Genomic DNA, 14,063 nt, shown 5'->3' with positions numbered 1-14,063 from the left:
AACGTAGTGTGTGTGTTGCTCTGAGTGTGCAGCCTCTCTCCCCACCCTGGTTCACCACACCCCATCAAAGAATCCCAATAGATCAAGAGGCTTTTTTCCCCCTTTCTCCTATATACGCACACACACCGCCCTCCTCTGAAAGATCAACTTAGAGACAATCTGTCTCTCATACCTTCACACCACCTCTAAAAGCCCTTCTCCTGAGTCCGCTTAGTGTGTGTGCTGTCTGTTTGACTCTGCGCCTGTGTGTGATGTCTGTTTGACTCTGCGCCTGTTTGTGTGTGTGTGTGTGTGTGTGTACACATGCTGGTGTAATGTATTCTAAAGCCCTAGATGCCGTTCCACAACGGCTTAGCCTTCTGATACTGCAGCGAACAGCAATAATACAACAGCTGCCTGTGACTAGTGCGAGGATCAGATAAGCTACGTGCCAATCTCTCATTGTGTAGATAATACGTCCCCCTATGCCAAAGCAGAGGAGAAACCGGGGGTAAAAAAGAAACTAATTAAGATTGAATTCACCGTCCCGGGCGCCATACTAATGGGTTTCGATTAATCATCAAACAACGGAGAGGAAGGCAGCGTCCCAAAATGGCATCCTATTCCCTACATAGTGCACTACTGTAGACCAGAGCTCTACAGGGCCTGGTCAAAAGCTGTGCACTATGTAGGGAATAGGATGCCATTTGGGACACACAGGATGAGAGGAAAGGATAAATCCTAGTACAGTCTCCCCTTCTAACCTAATCTCCATCAGACCTTGTCCTCGCGTCCTATCCCTTTAGTTGCAAATGCTTTTCCACGTTCTTCTTCAAATGCCCCGACAGCCACAGCAGGCAGGCCCAGGGGAAGTGAGTGATCGATACATTTATTGAATTACGGCTGATTTGTTGATTTGAAATGGCGGCTCCCATGCCAAAGACATCGCAAAGCACAGAGAGATGCCTCTCAATGACAAACGGAAGTGGATTTTTCCGCTCTGTTCTGTGATGTATTTTGGCTGAGAGGGTTGTGCAGTGATGTTTAAGGGGAGAGAAGGTGGATAGGGAGATAGCGGTGTCCCTTGGCACTGGTCATGCCGTCACACGGACAATCACGGACAGAAACACACAAATGCTTGCACGGACGCACGCAAACAGACAGACGTGCAGACACACACACACACACACACACACACACACACACACACACACACACACACACACACACACACACACACACACACACACACACACACACACACACACACACACACACACACACACAGAGTCGTTAACCTCACACCATCAGATTATTTATTTTACCAGATCTTTGTCTGATCACAGAGCTGGCAAGCATATGAGTCTGCCGTTTGTTTATCTCTTCTTCCTCTCGCTCTGTATTCCATGGGGCAGGGGGAAGGCAGTCCATCGATAAAAAGACAGTATCTGCCCTCAGATATATTGCCTGGAATGAGACGTGAGAGAGCTCTCCATTCTTATACTATTTCTCATCACATGGAGCCAGCCTTCCTACACTATCATCTCTGCTCAATGGCAAACACACACTCACCCTCTCTCCTCACCGAAGGCACTGGAGTGTGTCGGAGTTGATATTCGTGTGAGTGAGAGAGAAATAGAAAGAGATGGAAAGAAGAAGACAGAAAGCAAACCCATGTGTGTTTGTGGTGATGATCAGTGGACTTTACACAAGATCAGATAATACGGAGGGACAGGATGGCAGGGGGTGAGGGGACAGGGGAGCATGAGGGTAGAGAGGGAGGGTGGCAGAAGGTACGGGGGAAGAGAAGTGCGTTCCCCCCTGGGATATCCTGCAGCGCCTATCATCCCCATCAGTGTCACGGAACAGAGAAGGTGTGAGATCCACTACAGCTCACTGGCATTTAACCCTTCACACAGCTAAGGGCCCGACACCCCCCCCACCACTGTTAAACACACACACAGCAGCACACCTGGGGGAAAAAGAAAAAAGGGATGAAATAGTATGGCTAACTGTGTTACAGCTATAGCGGTTTGGCCTGCCAGAAAATTGTGACTGCAAAAAGCAGACAATACAGAGAACGGGAAAGAACAAGGCAGGTCAATCATGCGATTTCAATTACAGCGATTTCTTTGACAAATGAAAATCGGCTTCTGTTGAGAAAGACGGAGATCTACCACCACCGGTGAGGCCATTAGCGTGTTGTGAACAAAGAATGTGTCATTACAGATGCAAAAGCTGTCCATTGTAGCAATCAGTGCAGAGAGATGTCAATAGCTCATTTCCATAAGCGGCGGGACCAGCGTCCTCACCGCCGATGCTGATTGGGTCTGTGTAGGAAGCTTCCACGCTCCGATGGCTCGCATCATTGGGCTCCCCCAGACAAGACACTTTGGAATTATCCTGCTCCGGAATTATCCATCTCTCCATAAAAACTAACTTCATGTTTCTCTCTCTCTTGCTAGGGATCCAATTGGGAGCTCCTAGGAGATGGGGCACACAGGAGAGCATTGAGCTGCTCAAGCGTGTCCATTATGCCAGATAGCGCCACAATCTAGGTACACATTCAATATGCCCATCTTTCAGGCCCACTGAGGGTTCGATTCAGTCGGATGGAGAGAATTTATATTCTACCGAGGGGCGTTTTGGCAGGCCACCAGCCCATGTGTCATATAGCAAGTGCAAACGATTTCCTCTCATACTGAGTTTTAATTGCCTGGTGCAGGGATCAATAGAAGCGCAGTGTGTTTAACTTTCAGCTTACAGCGGGAAAGGTCAGTGTCATAAATATCTCTCCGTGATTTGGAGAGGGGGAGTTAGGGAGCTAGGGGACAGAGAGAAATAGAGAATGACCTTATTACCACTCTCAGAAAGAGAGCCAGCCAGACTCAACACCTGAAGTTCGGAGAGGGGTCTGTACGCCTACTTTAATCACACTCATTATAAATGCTGCAGTCCAGGTCTCCATGGAAAACTCAGCAAATGAGTGTTGAAGGCAGCCTTAAACCCCCTACTTTGCATTAATAATTAAGGACCCAGAGGCTATTTAGTTCTAACAGATTCCAAATCCTCACTCCCATCATCTGCTTTTAAACCTCAACGCCTTTTAAGAGTACTGTGGATGAAGACATCATCATCGTCACCACTTAGTACCGACACAGCATGCTTCTGCATTTTTAGAGAGAGAGAGAAGGAGAGAGAGAGAGAGAAGGAGAGAGAGAGAGAGAGAGAGAAGAGAGAGAGAGAGAGAGAAGGAGAGAGAGAGAGAGAAGGAGAGAGAGAGAGGAGAGAGAGAGAGAAGGAGAGAGAGAGAAGGAGAGAGAGAAAGAGAGAGAGAGAAGGAGGGAGAGAAAGAGAGAGAAAGAGAGAGAGAGAAACTAGTGTGGGATATTGTTTTTAATATTTTGTGTTTGGTGGGAGTCATCAGTGCTGTCTTGATCACAGAAATAAAGAGCAGGTCAGATGAGTTCAGGAGAAAAACAGAAGGCAAACCGAGTTGGAAGACAAGAGTGGCAAGAGGCGAGATTTGCTTTGTATGATTTTTTCTCTCCAGAGGCACACACACAGCCGAGTACTTTTGACAAGTACTCCCACAGTGGCCCTGATGTTTAGTGTGTTGAAACATGTTAGACTATCATAAGCTGCTACATATTTTAGGGGAGAGCTTTTGGCTACAGTATGTTTTTGTCAGCAACTTGTGAGCAGGCCTCCTAGGAGGACACAATGGAGGAGATCTCTAATCATGAGCTGGCTCCCTGCCAATACAGTCGCATGTACAGTGGGGCAAAACAGTTTTTAGTCAGCCACCAATTGTGCAAGTTCTCCCACCTAAAAATATGAAGCCTGTAATTTTCATCATAGGTACACTTCAACTATGACAGACAAAGTTAGAAAAATAAAATCTAGAAAATCACATTGTAGGATTTTTTATGAATTTATTTGCAAATTATGGTGGGAAATAAGTATTTGGTCACCTACAAACAAGCAAGATTTCTGGCTCTCACAGACCTGTAACAACTTATTTAAGAGGCTCCTCTGTCCTCCACTCATTACCTGTATTAATGGCACCTGTTTGAACTTGTTATCAGTATAAAAGACACCTCTCCACAACCTCAAACAGTCACACTCCAAAGAGCACCAGAAACAAAATTGTAGACCTGCACCAGGCTGAGAAGACTGAATCTGCCATAGGTAAGCAGCTTGGTTTGAAGAAATCAACTGTGGGAGCAATTATTAGAAAATGAAAGACATACAAGACCACTGATAATCTCTCTCAATCCGGGGCTCCACGCAAGTTCTCACCCCGTGGGGTCAAAATGATCACAAGAACGGTGAGCAAAAATCCCAGAACCACATGGGGGGACCTAGTGAATGACCTGCAGAGAGCTGGGACCAAAGTAACAAAGCCTACCATCAGTAACACACTACGCCGCCAGGGACTCAAATCCTGCAGTGCCAGACGTGTCCCCCTGCTTAAGCCAGTACATGTCCAGGCCCGTCTGAAGTTTGCTAGAGAGCATTTGGATGATCCAGAAGAAGATTGGGAGAATGTCATATGGTCAGATGAAACCAAAATATAACTTTTTGGTAAAAACTCAACTCGTCGTGTTTGGAGGACAAAGAATGCTAAGTTGCATCCAAAGAACAGCATACCTACTGTGAAGCATGGGGGTGGAAACATCATGCTTTGGGGCTGTTTTTCTGCAAGGGGACCAGGATGACTGATCCATGTAAAGGAAAGAATGAATGGGGCCATGTATCGTGAGATTTTGAGTGAAAACCTCCTTCCATCAGCAAGGGCATTGAAGATGAAACGTGGCTGGGTCTTTCAGCATGACAATGATCCCAAACACACCGCCCGGGCAACGAAGGAGTGGCTTTGTAAGAAGCATTTCAAGGTCCTGGAGTGGCCTAGCCAGTCTCCAGATCTCAACCCCATAGAAAATCTTTGGAGGGAGTTGAAAGTCTGTGTTGCCCAGCAACAGCCCCAAAACATCACTGCTCTAGAGGAGATCTGCATGGAGGAATGGGCCAAAATACCAGCAACAGTGTGTGAAGACTTACAGAAAACGTTTGACCTCTGTCATTGCCAACAAAGGGTATTTAACAAAGTATTGAGAACAACTTTTGTTATTGACCAAATACTTATTTTCCACCATAATTTGCAAATAAATTCATTAAAAATCCTACAATTTGATTTCTGGATTTTTGATGAAAATTACAGGCCTCATCTTTTTAAGTGGGAGAACTTGCACAATTGGTGGTTGACTAAATACTTTTTTGCCCCACTGTATATAAGGCCAATGGCACGAAGAACAATAGACAGTACTCCCCAGGGTTAGCCTGGCCTAATTATCTTCAGGGCCATAATCATATTTACAATCGCAAACGGTTTGGTCCACAGTCTGTCACACAACTTGTAGGCTAATTGCAATTTTATGAGTACATCTTCGGCCCCTTTTTCCTTACATTTTACATTTTAGTCATTTAGCAGACGCTCTTATCCAGAGCAACTTAAAGGAGCAATTTTTTCATCCCCACCATCTGTTGAGTGGAACTGGGCAGGGACAACAGTTCACTGCATTGATTTTCAATAGACGAGGGAGGAGGCAGATGCAACTAGGAGAGGAGGGTGGCGGGTTTTGGAAGAAAGTGTACAGTACAGGCTGTAGATGCCCGTGTATCACACCATCTGTACACTCATTGAGGTCTGCCCCTCGGTGCACACTCAGCATCAGATGCTCCTTCTGAAGAACTCAGAACTGTTGCAGCCACACAATGTCTTCTTGATCTCTGTCCAATGTTTGCCAATTGGATACCCATACATGCTCAAAAGTAAATAGGCCAGTGAGTTCAGAGAGTCCTAGCCTGATGCACATGCTTTCATTTAACAGTTTTTCGAATTCCAACCCCACAAACAATATCCTGCGCTTTCAGACTAGCTTAGCCTCCCTGGTGTGACAGAGCAAATTACAATGGCAGTGCCAGATTGCTCGGTTTGTTCAGATAACAGTGTCTGTGTGCGTTTCCATTCGGCTAAGGTGCCAAATGAGGGCATTATAAACTTGTTTTCATCTGCTTTTGTTTCCGCCTTGACCCAGTTGATTGAGCAAGCCAGCAGAGGTCTCGAGTTTCCCCTCCAAAACTCCTTGGCGGCTTCCAGGAGCCCTCCCCTCGATCGGAGCACTCTGCTATTGTATTAGAGCTCTCAAGCATGAAAGGCAAACATCAGATCCCTCCATTCGCTCTACTTATGAAATGTCTGCTGCCATCAAAATAAGAAGAGGAGAACTCCATTGAATAGCGAACAAGTGCAAAGCTGTATTGGGTTCATTTAACTTCCCAGGGTTAACTTTCCGCGCCACGATATCCTTCTTTAATAAGACAGGAATTCCTTTAACATCAAACAGATATCATTACGACCATTCACAAGATTTCTCCTCTATACTGTATGGGAGGGGATTTAGTATCTACCAGACAACAGGATGTCTCTCAAAAATCCCTCGTTTAACAATGACGGGGAATAAGGTAGCATAGTAGTACAGAACAAGGCCTTCTCTTGCTCGTCTAGAATGTAAACATTGAGACTGTTGTGATATGTCAGTGTAAAGCCTCAGTGATTTGTTAATTCCAGTACATCTCATGCTGGATTACCCTCATTAGTGCAGATGCAGCTGAATATAAAAACACATATCGCACTACAAATTGTGACCTACATGAATTAATATTGGCCAAAACACAGATACCATACAGCTCTCTGAAGGACTGTGTTTAAAATCAAAAACACTCGCACGGAACAGGTGCTGGCGTTGGTATTCATTGATGTGACAGATCAATGACTTTAGACAATAGTACATTGAATCATTAAGCACGGTTACATGCACAAAATAATGTGATTGTGGATAGTCAGAATAATAGTTTGTTCAAAACATTTACATGCTTTGCAAGAAGAACGATTTCCCTCATAAGTCTGTTTACATCGAGACATCTGAAATCAGGTTACCTGATGGGACCTTTGATAAACGCAGAAAATTGCTGATCAAAATAAATGTTCTACTACAGTTTTACCATGTTACTTTGGCCAAGTGTTTTTTATTTACAATTATTTACAATTTACAATTTCTAAGAGGCATACTTTCAGTTTTTCCAAACTCACTCGCAAATACATTGGGAAAGTATTCAGACCCCTTGTCACGATTCCCTCCGGTACTTTCCATGCACTAGTTTCAGAGGTCTACGTCACCGGCCTCTAGGAACTGAACTGTGTCTATACACACACACACCTGGTCCCCATTTCCTCACTGATTTATATTTGTATAAATGTGCCCTTTGGGTCACCATTGGGTTGTTGATTATGTCTCTGTTGGTCGTGTGAGTACCTGTGCCTTGATGTTTTGGCTTTCGTGCCGCTTGTGTTGTGCAGATGATAGCGGGTCTCGTCCTGCGTTGTATCACTGTGCATTTGCGTTTTCAGGTATTGTCCCGTGTATTTATTCAAGGTACTCCTAGCTCTTTTGTTTGGGTTTCAACCCTGTGTTTTGTATAGTGTTTGTTTGGTCTTTGTTCCCGTGCCATGAAATTTCGGTAAATGTTTTTCTTTGTTGAACTATTACGCATTCCTGCGCCTGTCTCCTGGTCCATTATGCCAACATAACACCCCTTGACTTTTTCTACATTTTGTTACATTACAACCATATTCCAAAATGGATTCATTCGTTTATTTCCCGCATAAATCTACACACAATACCGCATAATGACTAAGAAAAAAACGGGTTCATTTATTAAAACTAAACAACTGACATTTTACATAGAGTACCAGTCAAATGTTTGGACACAGCTACTCATTCAAGGGTTTTTCTTTATTTTTACTATTCTCTACATTGTCGAATAATAGTGAAGACATCAAAACTATGAAATATCATATATGGAATCATGTAGTAAACGAAAAAGTGTAAACAAATCAAAATATATTTGAGATTCTTCAAAGTAGCCACCCTTGGCATTCTCTCAACCAGCTTCATGAGGTAGTCACCTGGAATGCATTTCAATTAACAGGTGTGCCTTGTTAAAAGTTAAATTTGTGGAATTTCTTTCCTTCTTAATGCGTTTGAGCCAATCAGTTGTGTTGTGACAAGGTAGGGGGGTATACAGAAGATTTGGTAAAAGACTAAATCCATATTATGATATGTACAGTTTAAATAAGCAAAGATAAATGACAGTCCATCATTACTTTAAGACATGAAGGTCAGTCAGAGCAGAACATTTCAAGAACTTTGAAAGTTTCTTCAAGTGCAGGCGCAAAAACCATCAAGCACTACACGATGAAACTGGCTCTCATGAGGACCGCCACAGGAAAGGAAGACAGAGTTACCTCTGCTAAGTTCATTAGAGTTAAAACCTCTCTGGGATATTCGGGATGGTAGCGTCCCACCTCAACAGACAGTGAAAGTGCAGGGAGCCAAATTCAAAACAACAGAAATCTCATAATTAAAATTCCTCAAGCATACAAGTATTTTGGCACCATTTTAAAGATAAACTTCTCGTTAAGCCAGCCACAGTGTCTGATTTCAAAAAGGCTTTATGGCGAAAGCACACAAAACGATTATGTTAGGTAAGCACCTAGTCACAGAAAAACACAGCCATTTTTCCAGCCAAAGAGAGGAGTCAAAAAACAGAAAGAGATAAAATGAATCACTAACCTTTGTTGCATCAGATGACACTCATAGGACTTCATGTTACACAATACATTAATGTTTTGTTTAATAAAGTTCATATTTATATCAAAAAATGTGAGTTTACTTTGGCGTGTTATGTTCAGTAGTTCCAAAACATCCAGTGATTTTGCAGAGAGCCACATCAATTTACAGAAATACTCATCATAAATGTTGATGAAAATACAAGTGTTATACACGGAACATTAGATAAACATCTCCTTAAAGCAACCGCTGTGTCAGATTTAAAAAAAGCTTTACCAAAAAAAGCACACCATGCAATAATCTGAGTACAGCACTCAGACAACAAAACAGCCAAACAGATATCCGCCATGTTGTGCAGTCAACAGAAGTCAGAAATAGCATTATAAATATTCACTTACCTTTGATGATCTTCATCAGAATGCACTCCCAGGAATCCCAGTTCCACAATAAATGTTTGATTTGTTCGATAAAGTCCCTCATTTATGTCCAAATACCTCCTTTTTGTTTGCGCGTTTAGTACACAATCCAAAATCAGGACGCGCAGGCAAGTCCATGCGAAATTTCAGATGAAAAGTTATATTACAGTTCGTAGAAAAATGTCAAATGAAGTATAGAATCAATCTTTAGGATGTTTTTAACATAAATCTTCAATAATGTTCCAACCGGAGAATTCCTTTGTCTGTAGAATTGCAATGGAACGCAAGCTAACTATCACGTGAACGCGTGTGGTCAGCTAAAGGCACTCTGCCAGACCTCTCACTCAATCCCCTCTCATTCACCCCCACTTCACAGTAGAAGCATCAAACAAGTTTCTAAAGACTGTTGACATCTAGTGGAAGCCTTAGGGAGTGCAATATGAGCCCACAGACACGGTTTTCGATAGGGAATGAGTTGAAAAACCTACAAACCTCAGATGTCAACCTTCCTGGTTGGATTTTTTCTCAGGTTTTTGCCTGCCATATGAGTCCTGTTATACTCACAGACATCATTCAAACAGTTTCAGAAACTTCAGAGTGTTTTCTATCCAAATATACTAATAATATGCATATATTAGCAACTGGGCCTGAGTAGCAGGCAGTTCACTCTGGACAACTTATTAATCCAAGCTACTCAATACTGCCCCCCAGTCTCAAATAAGTTAACTGCACCTGAGATTTAAGCCCAAATAAATGCTTCAGAGTTCAAATAACAGACACATCTCAACATCAACTGTTCAGACAAGACTGCGTGAATCAGGCCTTCATGGTTGAATTTCTGCAAAGAAACCACTACTAAAGGACACCAATAAGATGAAGAGACTTGCCTGGGCCAAGAAACACGAGCAATGGACATTAGATGCTGCAATAATTGATGTGTCGGGGGGCTAGGGTCAGTCTGTTAAATCTGGAGTATTTCTCCTGTCTTATTCTCCGGTGTCCTGTGTGAATTATGCTCCCTCTAATTCTCTCTCTCTTTCTCTCAGAGGACTTGAGCCCTAGGACCACACCTCAGGACTACCTGGCCTGATGTCTCTGATGCTCTCCCCAGTCCACCTGGTCGTGCTGCTGCTCCAGTTTCACTGTTCTGCCTATGGAATAGGCCACTGTGTTCTCGTGGACTTTCAATGCTGCAGACAATTTTTGATACCTTTCCCCAGATCTGTACCATCGACACAATCCTGTCTCGGGTGCTCTACGGAAAATTCCTTCGATCTCATGGCTTGTTTTTTGCTCTGACATGCACTGTCAACTGTGGGACCTTATATAGACAGGTGTGTGCCTTTCCAAATCATGTCCAATCAAGTTGTAGAAACATCTCAAGGATGATCAATGGTAACAAGAGGCACCTGAGCTCGATTTCGAGTCTCTTAGCAAAGGGTCTGAATACTTATGTAAATAATGTTCTCATTTATTTCTAATATAATTGACCAAATTATACAAACCTGTTTTTCTTTGTCATTACGGGGTACTATGTGTAGATTTATGATGTAACCCATTTTAGAATAAGGCTGTAACGTAACAAAATGTGGAAAAGGTGAATAGGTCTGAATACTTTCCGAATGCACTGTATGTAGAGGGAGGCTTGTGCTACCGGTGCTGGCACATGCGCAGGTCAAAGACACAGCAGGAACGTCGATTAAGCTGTTTACATGTCCTAATCATTCGAAAGACTGCTCAGATAACCTTTGATGTGACCTTATGCCGATTAAGACAAGCAGAATAAGGTGTTAACATTAACATTTTCATACCCGGCCTACTGCCATAATCAGTTTAGTATCAAATTATTTGTGCGCATGTGAAAGTACTCATTAAACGTGCAGTATGTACATTTTGCAAAGAAAGAGTTCAGGCCGAGCATTTCTGCAAATACGTTTGTTTTATTGAATCGTCATGGTCACAGAAAGCAATGTCTGTTCTGTGACATGTTTATGCGATCCTGATTCAGGAAGTGGGCAGTTCCGTTGTTTCAATTTTATTTTGTACATTGTCGTATAACAACAAGTAAGAGGGTATTGTACAGTGCAATCATACGGTCTGCAATATTGGTTGAATCAAGGGAGACATTTTAGAAGATTAGATGAGCAAACAACTGAATAAATTCCTACTTTCTGGACCTTTAAAAGTGGTCCTTTCTATTGAACCATTTCTGGATGCATGGAGAATAATCAATGAGACTCACCTAGCTGGCTGTCATAGAGGACTTCCTCTGAATCCTGGTTCTGAGATTGGAGAGAGAGAGAGCGAGAGAGAGATAGAGACTTATTAGAAGGCTTAGTGGCAGGGTTTACTTTTCATTTGAATGTAACAAAACAAACCAGCAGCTCCAAACAATTCATTTCATGTGACAGTCCCACCGTCCCAGTATTAACACTCCCCTAATTTCACTGCATTGTGTCAAAGAACTGTAACAACTACTGGAGAAGGAATAGGTCTATTTAGCAGTCTCAGGGGAGGATTCAGCATAACAGAATGTAAACACACCGGGCCATAGCCGCAGGAAGTCATTTGAGGGTGGGGGTGCTGCACTGCCGCCGACGGGGGGTGCGATGCAGAACAAAAAAAACATTGCCCACACTGAAGATGTCTACATGGTCCGCTAGTACAGATCTAGTAAAGGCCCACTGTACTACTTTTGTAGTTGAGTTTGATAATTATCTGTACAAAACACAATCTGTTAACACTTGTGGAATATAAAAATACTTGCTGTATACAGTATATGTTCTCCAGTTTCTTGAAATACTTTGCAAATGCAACTTATTGCAATGTGAAAACTGAAACGGTCTATTAATCATTTTTACACTTTAGTAGATGCTCTCATCCAGAACAATTTACAGTTGTGAATGCATACATTTTCATATTGGTCCCCCGTGAGAATCAAACCCACAAGCCTAAGCGTTGCAAGTGCCATGCTCTACCAACTGAGCCAGATCATCACAAACCACTTGATGTCTCAATGTACTTAATTACTGTATTGGTCATTGTTTTTCTTCATGGTGATGGAAAGGCTACAGGTACAAACCTAGATGACCAACCTATGTACAACGCAGTGCATTCATAAAGTATTCAGACCACTTGACTTTTTCCACATTTTGTTACGTTACAGCCTTATTCTACAATTGATTAAATTGTTCTACACAATCTACACACAATAACCTATATTGGCAAAGAAAAAACAGGCTTTTAAACATTTTTGAAAATATATTCAACAAAAAAAACTGAAATATGACATTTACATACAGTACTGTAAGTATACAGACCCTTTACTCCGTGTTTTGTTAAAGCACCTTTGGCAGAGATTACAGCCTCGAGTCTTCTTGGGTATGATGCTACAGGCTTGGCACACCTGTATTTTGGGGAGTTTCTCCCATTCTTCTCTGCAGATCCTCTCAAGCTCTGTCAGGTTGGATGGGAAGCGATGCTGCACAGCTATTTTCAGGTCTCTCCAGAGATGTTCGATGGGGTTCAAGTCCAGGCTCTGGCTAGGCCACTCAAGGACATTCAGAGACTTGTCTCGAAGCCTCTCCTGCGTTGTCTTGGCTGTGTGCTTAGGATCGTTGTCCTGTTGGAAGGTGAACCTTTGCCCCAGTCTGAGCAGGAGCAGGTTTTCATCAAGGATCTCTCAGTACTTTGCTCTGTTCATCTTTCCCTTGATCCTGACTAGTCTCCCAAAGCATGATGCTGCCATTACCCTTCCTCAACTTGTATAACCTAAAGTTTGTTACTCATGTACTGTTGTTTAGCGATGCTACAGTAAATGTAGAAACCTCTCTGGGTTATTGGGAGGAATAATGGCCGATTCGCCATGTCATTAGTAGTTCCTAATTGTGTGGGTTTTTTAGTGCCTGTAGCATCCAGGGCTCCTTTGCTCCAAGCACTCGGCTCAATTAAGACAGTCAGAGAGCAGTTCCTCCATCGTGGCTGTCAAGTGCCTGTAGCTGCCTGCAACAGACCATGGAGGAATGAGGAAATCAATCACAGCAAGAGATGTCTTTTCACCTCCCATCTTTCAGAAGAAGACAGGTCTCAGTCTTTGGGGAGGAAGGAAGACTGTATAGCCTACAGTTCTGGCAAGTCTCAGGAACTCTGCAGCAAGAGCACAGCGGTATTAATAGATAATGAGGAGGGGAGATAGAAATATATTTTTTGATTTATGACTACCTCTAGACTAACAATTACTCCACTCCTGGGCTCGGCAGGCCCCCTTTGGAAAGCAGCACAATTTAAACAAGTCGTAAATTCACAGTGAGGCGGATGTGGCACTTTTTTTGGCATCACCGGGGAGACAAGCGGAGGGGTGGGGACAGTGAATGGAGCCATCGGAGGAAATCCATCTATTAACCTCCCTCAGGAGATGACCACTTGCAAACATTAGAACAACACCGACCAGCGATGGTAATTTAGCTCATAGAAAGAGATGTCCTCCCCCTGCCTGACACCGGTCACAACAGCACCTCTCTCTTAGTCATCTGTCACTCGCTTCTCCCTATTCCCTTCCTTCCAATATTCATCAAACTTTAATGGGAGTTTCTGACAAGTACTGTATCTGGCAGAGACATTTGAATAACAGGAGGCTAAGATTGAAGACGAGCGGGAGGGAGCGAGAGAATTACAAATCTTCTATGATGCTTGTTCACTTGCATGCACCTTTTGTTGTCAGATTTGGGTGTAATCAGAGTGAAAGGCATACTTATGCATCGGAACACAAGACAACATCCAGAGCTAATTTAATTCAGTGCCATTGGTGGATAAAAAGACATTGGCTTATTTGGGCTCAGTAGCTTAAGTCAGTCAGGCCCATGGGTTTCTCAATCCTCACACTGCATTCCTCTGTAGTCGGTCTCTGAGGAGAGGCGCTGCCATCCTCAGGCTGCATTATATGAGATGATTTGCCTATATATTTCTTATATAT

General features: G+C 43.0%; 1 protein-coding gene across 1 annotated transcript in view; it reads right to left on the bottom strand.

Annotated features, from left to right (window-relative positions):
• Positions 1-14,063, bottom strand: part of LOC139397415 (beta-1,3-glucosyltransferase-like) — a gene marked incomplete at its 5' end in the record, with an annotated part of 47,687 nt that overhangs the window by 16,349 nt on the left and 17,275 nt on the right. The window contains one exon of the mRNA XM_071144143.1: positions 11,334-11,373. Within this exon, the coding sequence (XP_071000244.1) occupies positions 11,334-11,373 (40 nt within the window). The remainder of the gene's footprint in view (positions 1-11,333; positions 11,374-14,063) is intronic.

This window comes from Oncorhynchus clarkii, unplaced genomic scaffold (assembly GCF_045791955.1).
Source record: "Oncorhynchus clarkii lewisi isolate Uvic-CL-2024 unplaced genomic scaffold, UVic_Ocla_1.0 unplaced_contig_13839_pilon_pilon, whole genome shotgun sequence".
NCBI classification, from domain to species: domain Eukaryota; kingdom Metazoa; phylum Chordata; class Actinopteri; order Salmoniformes; family Salmonidae; genus Oncorhynchus; species Oncorhynchus clarkii.
This window is presented reverse-complemented; position numbering and strand designations above follow the sequence as displayed.